The following is a 7943-nucleotide window of genomic DNA, read 5'->3' on the forward strand; positions in this document are numbered from 1 at the left end:
AATGTGAGTTAAAAAACCAGCAAGTTCATACAAACACTGCAATATGGGGCGGATTTTCAGAGCCCTGCTCGCGTAAATCCGCCCAAAACCGGGCGGATTTACGCGAGCAGGGCCCTGCGCGCCGGGAAGCCTATTTTACATAGGCCTCCCGGCGCGCGCAGAGCCCCGGGACTCGCGTAAGTCCCGGGGTTCTCCGAGGGGGGCGTGTCGGGGGTGTGTCGGGGGGCGGGCCCGGTCGTCGCGGCGTTTCGGGGGCGTGTCGGCAGCATTTGGGGGCGGGTACGGGGCGTGGCTACGGCCGAGGGCGGTCCGGGGGCGTGGCCGCACCCTCCGTACCCGCCCCAGGTCGCGGCCCGGCGCGCAGGAGGCCCGCTCGCGCGTGGGGATTTACGCCTCCCTCTGGGAGGCGTAAATCCCCCGACAAAGGTAAGGGGGGGTTTTAGACAGGGCCGGGTGGGTGGGTTAGGTAGGGGAAGGGAGGGGAAGGTGAGGGGAGGGCAAAGGAAAGTTCCCTCCGAGGCCGCTCCAATTTCGGAGCGGCCTTGGAGGGAACGGGGGTAGGCTGCGCGGCTCGGCGCGCGCCGGCTATACAAAATCCATAGCCTTGCGCGCGCCGATCCAGGTTTTTAGCAGATACGCGCGGCTCCGCGCGTATCTACTAAAATCCAGCGTACTTTTGTTTGCGCCTGGAGCGCAAACAAAAGTAGGCTATTCGCGCGCCTTTTAAAATCCGCCCCTATGAATATTTCAAAGTACTGTGGAAAAAAAAATTAATCATTACTAGTCATCAATAAAACACTCAAAAATATATTATTACATGCTATGTTGAAAAACTCTTCACACCAATGTGATGCTTTCAAAAAACAATTGTCCCATAAAACCTTTCAACCAAAGGAGCCAGAATACTAACATTCAAAAATTCCAAATAAGTCTGTGAAAAAGCTCCAACAAAGGCTCTTCTTTTACCATCAACAATGGTTTCATCAGGTGGAACTAATCAATACTTCCTAAACTACTTATCTGGCAAATAAGCTCTTCAAAAAAATGAAACAATTTTGCAGTATTTCTTTCTGGAAACAGGCAGATCCAAAATAGACACACACCCCCAAAAAACCCTTTTAACCTATCTTATCCATAAAAGCAATAAATAACCCAATCAGATATAATAAATCAAATCTGTCACAAATTCAGAGGCATTTAGCTGGATTACTCAAGTTATCCAGTTATATGCTGTCTTTTGAATATTTCCCCCACGTATCCAGCTATACTTTAGGGGGAGGATGTAGGAGTATTCTGGGATATTTCTGGGAGTAGTTAGGTTAGCTGGCCAAGTGAGCCAGCTAACTCTAGATAACATAGCTGGCTTACACTGGTCATGCCACAAAACTGCCCTAAAGTTAACCAGATAAAATTATCTGGCTCTCTTGTAAGAAATCCATCTACATTCAATAGTGCAGCTGCACTACTGAATATCTTGCCAGAGTTAGACAGATAAGTTTATTCATCTAACAATTTGATCCAGCCTGTGACTGAATTAGGACCTCATTAATAAATACTTTCAAATTGCATTCTCATGTTAGCATAGGGCTGTAGGGATGTGAATCGTGTCCTCGATCGTCTTAACGATCGATTTCGGCTGGGAGGGGGAGGGAATCGTATTGTTGCCGTTTGGGGGGGTAAAATATCGTGAAAAATCGTTAAAAATCGTTAAAAATCGAAAAACCGGCACATTAAAACCCCCTAAAAACCCACCCCCGACCCTTTAAATTAAATCCCCCACCCTCCCGAACCCCCCCCCAAATAACTTAAATAACCTGCGGGTCCAGCGGCGGTCCGGAACGGCAGCGGTCCGGAACGGGCTCCTGCTCTGAATCTTGTCGTCTTCAGCCGGCGCCATTTTCCAAAATGGCGCCGAAAATGGCGGCGGCCATAGACGAAAAGATTGGACGGCAGGAGGTCCTTCCGGCCCCCCGCTGGACTTTTGGCAAGTCTCGTGGGGGTCAGGAGGCCCCCCACAAGCTGGCCAAAAGTTCCTGGAGGTCCAGCGGGGGTCAGGGAGCGATTTCCCGCCGCGAATCGTTTTCGTACGGAAAATGGCGCCGGCAGGAGATCGACTGCAGGAGGGTCGTTCAGCGAGGGTTCCGGCGCCTCGCTGAACGACCTCCTGCAGTCGATCTCCTGCCGGGCGCCATTTTCCGTACGAAAACGATTCGCGGCGGGAAATCGCTCCCTGACCCCCGCTGGACCTCCAGGAACTTTTGGCCAGCTTGGTGGGGGGCCTCCTGACCCCACGAGACTTGCCAAAAGTCCAGCGGGGGTCCAGAAGGACCTCCTGCCGTCCAATCTTTTTCGTCTATGGCCGCCGCCATTTTTCGGCGCCATTTTGGAAAATGGCGCCGGCTGAAGACGACAAGATTCAGAGCAGGAGCCGTTCCGGACCGCTGCCGTTCCGGACCGCCGCTGGACCCGCAGGTTATTTAAGTTATTTGGGGGGGGGTTCGGGAGGGTGGGGGATTTAATTTAAAGGGTCGGGGGTGGGTTTTAGGGGGTTTTAATGTGCCGGTTTTTCGATTTTTAACGATTTATAACAATAAATCGTTAAAATCTGTATTGTATTGTGTTCCATAACGGTTTAAGACGATATTAAAATTATCGGACGATAATTTTAATCGTCCTAAAACGATTCACATCCCTATAGGGCTGCTTTGTTGCATAGACACCAATTGAAGTAGGCTGATGCACAGTAAACATGTATATATTTCATATGACCTAACAGTGCAGCATTAATAGGCAAAATTATTAATCAACCAATTCTGAATGGAATTATGAAAAAGAGGCCACTCGACATTCTGAACTACATTAAATAAATATAATGTATTCCATGTAAAAATAAAACATTGCTCACATCACAACATAACTTGAGCAACATTACTGCTTTGATGTAAATGAACTTGCTGGATCACAAAATAATTTATGGCCGCTAATGAATGTTGAAAATATAACCAATGGTATACTAGTGGGGCATCTAAATTAGATGTTCAGATTGTGTTTCTGTGTTCAATAGTCTTAATACATGATTTGATTTGCCAAATATAAATCTTTGAATGAAGGCACGCCATTGCATAAATTACTTGCTTTACATTGCAGTCGAAATGTCCTGGGAGAACATCATGAAAATTATAATGACTAATGTTGAAAACATTGAAGTTCCAAAACATGGATGCATACTGTACAAACTTTACATTTAAATTGTTCATAATCAACAATGGAAAAAGTCTTAAATGAAAAAGAAAGAGTACTAGAGAGAAACTGATCTTTAAATCTTCCTTTTTAAATGGAAACACAGGAGATTGAAAAAAACACAGTTAGGGGCAGATTTTCAAAGCCGTACGTGCGGGAAAACAGGCACTTAAGTGCATAAACCGGGGTGGCGTGCACAACCGCAATTTTGCATAGCGGTATTTGTGCGTGTAAGTGGACCTGCGCGAGCAACATTACGCCAATACAAAAGGGGCGTGTCGGGGGCGTGTCGGTGGGCATGTCTGGGCGGAGACCGAACCTATGCGCATAAAACGTATTTTATAAGGGACACGCATAACGTCACCGGCGCGCGCATACGAAGTCGCTCGCGTAGATTTACTACTGCTTCCTGTGTGCGCAAGGAATGAGTGAAGGCTCTGCGGCTGCTGTCTGACATCACTACAGTTCCAGACATCCTGTAGAAGGGCAGAAGGCGGACAGGAGAGGGCCTGGGGGAGTACCCGCTCTAAACTGGGACAGTGGCACCGTTGTCCATACACAACGTTCATGTGCGTATAGGAGAGAGCCGCAAGAGTGTCTAGACAGCCATTCAGTGCTAATTCCCCAGTCTACACATGTTCAACGCAGCAGCAATATACGTGCTGGAATCCCTAAGGCTCAGAAGGGAAAGAGAGAGGAGGAGGAGGAGAAGGCAGCTGAGACGGAGACGCTACCCGTTACACCGGGTCTACAGGACCCGCACCCAATTTCTGGACCTGTCTGAGGAGGAAGTAATGACCCGTTACAGATTTGATAAGGAGACCATACTGTCCCTCTGCAGAATGTTAGAGGGTGACCTGCAACCACGCACGCAGAGGGGCCATGCCTTGCCCGTACACGTCAAGGTGACTACCTTCCTGGCATTTCTGGCTACCGGCACCTTCCAAACCCCGCTTGGCCTGACGTCTGGAATCAGTCAGGGTGCCACCTCAGGATGTCTGGAGCAGGCCCTGGCTGCCCTGCTGCGACACACAAACCACTTTATCTCCTTCCCCACCAGTAGGGAGGAACAGCATGGAACCATGAGAGACTTCTACCAAATAGCACGCTTCCCCTCGGTCTTGGGAGCTATTGATTGCACCCACGTGCCCCTAAGGGCACCAGCAGCAGATGAGGCCATCTACCGCAATCGCAAGGGATTCCACTCACTAAACATGCAGGTGGTGTGCAATGCCAAGGGCCTCATCACGAATGTAGTGCCTCGCTTTCCTGGATCCACCCACGACGCCTACATTCTCACCCAATCAAGGATCTATGAAGAATTCCAGCTGCGTCACATCACTGGTGGCTGGCTTCTAGGTAGTAGAGCAACAAACAACAGCACCCACCTATCTTAGTACAATCACTAGCTATAGGGTGCCACAGTAGGCACAACCATGGAAGCCATGGTCCATGATTGTGCCTACTGTGGCACCCTATAGCTAGTGAATGTGTAAGGCCTGTGAGCTGCATGCCAGTGATCCACACACATTATCTAACCTTCTGATTATCCCGTATGCTACAGGTGACAGAGGCTATCCCCTCAAATCGTGGCTCATGATCCCCGTGGCATGCCCCAACACGGCAGCTGAGATGCGCTACAACAGGGCACACCGTAGGACCAGGTCTGTCAACGAGAGAACATTTGGCATCCTGAAATCACGCTTCCGCTGTCTGGACAGATCCGGTGGGTGCCTCCTGTACTCCCCCGCTAAGGTGTGTGAGATATTCCTAGCCTGCTGTATCCTACATAATCTGGCAATTAAGAGACACATCCCTGTACCTGAGGATGGACAGTGAGGAGGAGGAGGAGGACATACAGCTGACCATGGAGGAACTGGACGAAATACATCGCCTGATGCAAAGGCGGGCAATACGAGAAAGGAACAGTCTCATAGAAAGCCATTTCTGTAGGTGATAAATGTGCATTTATTTACAGGTGTGACAATGTGATAGTGAATAAAAAAAAATTAACAACATAAATCCTCTGACAGGTCACTTCTTTGCCCGTCCCCTCCTACGAGCCTCGGAAAGCCGGGACTGGCCCACCCGGGTACTGCGGCGCAGGGGACTCCGGCCACTGCTGACACTGCCCTCAGAGGGCATAGGTGCCTGGGCCACATCCGGGGCATGGCTACATGAGGGAATAGCCAGGGGCAACAGCCCTTCAGCTCGTGGTGGAGGTGGAGGAGGAGGCGGTGGAACAGCAGGTGCAGGCGGGGGTGCCATCCACACATAGCCTGCAGGAGGCTGAGGTGCTGGTGCCACAGGTGGAGGTACCACCTCAGGGGCCCCTGCATGGGCAGGTGGCATCCATGGGTATGGAGGCATCCATGGCCATGGAGCCACTGGTGGCGGGGGCTGTACGGGAGGCGGGGGCTGTATGGGAGGCGGGGGCTGTACGGGAGGCAGGCGCCTGACCAACTCCATCCACACCTCCGTCTGCCGGTCAGTGGCCTGGCAAATGGCTTGGAGGCCCCCCTCAAGGCGCTCATACCCCTCCCTGACAGTGAGACGGAGGGCACTGCCTTCCTGCTGGATTATGTCCGACAGGCCAGAGATGGCATCCAAGATGGCGACACCCTGCTGTACAAGTGTCTCTGCCGGCCCGGTAACCTGGTCGGCCTGGGGCTCAGGATGGTCGGACGCACTGCTGTCCTGCTGAACATCAGGTTCCACCTCAGCGAGCGGTTCGTCCGGTTCCTCTCCCTGCTGCTCCTCCTCAGGCTGCTCCACGCGCTGCAGGTCTTCCCCCTCCTCCTCTTCCGAGGAGTCACGGAGCACCTGCAGACGCCGGTACTGGCGTTGGGGCCTAGGGGCAGGTCCGGGTTGCTCATCATCTGGCTCCCCTAAATGGTAAAGCATATGGGTATTAGCACACTGACAAATAGGGGTGTGATGTATGTCACTCCATATACACAGGTGGTAGTCATGTGGCAGGTGTCAAGACACCTCTGGGGTATCATTAGTGGCTGCCAACCAGACACATGTAGCACCTGCCCTACAACCAGTTCAGGACACAGGAGCATTCCCAGTGGGCTGCATGGAATGTGGGACCTGTCAGGCCAAACCTAGAACACAGAGCCCTGTTCTACGACCTGCACGTCAACCCTCAACCTACTCAAGGCACACTGTTTCTGCACTCCACGACCACATGACCTGTGCTGTGGTACAGGAAGGTGAAGAGGAAGCAAATGGGAAGGGTGGGAAGGTGGTGCGCACACGTTCTGCGCACACGTTCTGCGCACACGTTCTGCGCACAGCCCCCCCCCGTGCGCACACGTTCTGCGCACAGCCCCCCCCCCGTGCGCACACATTCTGCGCACAGCCCCCCCCGGTGGGCACAGCCCCGGTGCGCACAGCCCCGGTGCGTGTCTTTGGGGTGGGGGGAAGAGGGAGAGTGCAACTTTGCAATGTGGAACCTGAAATGGGCACAGGGTTGGCTATACAGGTGAACAGTAATCAGTACCTATAGGTTACATGACAACATAGGCTGCTCTACTGTGAGATAGGATACGTGTTGGTCTGCATACCTTGCTGCCCTGCACGGCGCATGGAGTCGAGATGGCCAACGCCACCCACAGCTGCCTCCGATAGGGTTCCCAGAACCAGCTGCTCCGTGGCTGTGAACGTGATGCGGCTCCGTCCACCTTCAGCAAGTTGCCTGGCCTGCTTCCGCTTCACCACTCGCCGTATGTCCCTCCACTTGTGCATCAGTTCGGCAATACTGCGGTTATGGTGAAACACCAAATTCACAGTATGCCTGATGCGCCTCCATATTTGTTCCTTGGCGTATGCACCCACCGTACGCGACTGTGGGCCATACAGCATATCCCTCTGCCTCATGACATGCTCCACCAGCATGTCCACCTTCCCCTGGCAAGAAGTTGGGCTTCCTGAGAAGGACAGGTTGTGCCTGTGCCTGAGCCATGGTGAGGATGGCCAGTGAGTAGCCCACCCATCCCTTTAAAGTGACCTCAATTTGTGCGCGGACCTCCCCAGTGGGGCGCAACATATGCGCACAGCTGATCCCATCAGCGCAAATACCAAGAACGCGAGCGAATAATTAAAATCCATGCGGAACATGTGCGTGCTGGGTTATTTGTCCGCGCCAACTATCTATTTTAATAATATATTCGTACTGCCTATCTATTTTCATTCAGATATGCGCGTAACTACCTATGGAACAGCTGGGTGTGCAGCCATTACCCAATGTAGCCCACATGTGCGTGCTGTTGCAATCCCAAACCCGTAATGACGGTATGGAAGTAGCCCTTTCTGTGACAGCTACATAGCCAGTGCAGTGCAGGTCGGAGAGGCAGGTGAGATGTCGACTACACTAATTAGCGTGCAGAGACGTGTGAGCTCAGCAGCCTACTGAGAATGGCTACTCAATCGGGGCCAGCTGCTAATCAGCATCTCCATCTGAGGGTGGGAAGTACTGATTAGCAGCTGGCCCCGAATGAGTTGGCCTTCCCAGTAGGCTGCTGAGCTCACACGTCTCTGCACATACCACTCTATTCCTGCGTATGCCGACTTCAGAGGGATATGTTGTAGGTAAGGTCGCTCTACCGGAGCGTTGGAGGGGGGTTCACTGGTGTTATTCGTGGCTACTTCACTATTATGTCTGATTACCGCTCAGCAGGGTTAGATATGAAGGGGGA

The 7943-nt window shown here is 52.1% G+C and overlaps 1 protein-coding gene across 1 annotated transcript; it reads right to left on the bottom strand.

The window, feature by feature from the left end:
* Positions 1-5274: 5274 nt before the first annotated feature.
* Positions 5275-7143, bottom strand: LOC115096203 (protein enabled homolog). Its single transcript, XM_029610714.1, has 2 exons — positions 6813-7143; positions 5275-6128 (listed from the first exon to the last, which is right to left on the bottom strand). Exons 1-2 carry the CDS (start codon positions 7141-7143, stop codon positions 5275-5277), a joined length of 1185 nt encoding a protein of 394 aa, XP_029466574.1.
* Positions 7144-7943: the final 800 nt, after the last annotated feature.

The sequence above is a fragment of the Rhinatrema bivittatum genome, chromosome 7 (assembly GCF_901001135.1).
Source record: "Rhinatrema bivittatum chromosome 7, aRhiBiv1.1, whole genome shotgun sequence".
Lineage (NCBI taxonomy): Eukaryota > Metazoa > Chordata > Amphibia > Gymnophiona > Rhinatrematidae > Rhinatrema > Rhinatrema bivittatum.

Bases quoted from the DNA above. Each gene is read 5' to 3' on its own strand.
- LOC115096203 (XM_029610714.1), bottom strand. From the start codon at position 7,143: ATGCTGGTGGAGCATGTCATGAGGCAGAGGGATATGCTGTATGGCCCA. The intron at 6,129-6,812 runs GTATGCAGACCA...TTTACCATTTAG, and splicing joins GCGCCGTGCAGGGCAGCAAG to GGGAGCCAGATGATGAGCAA.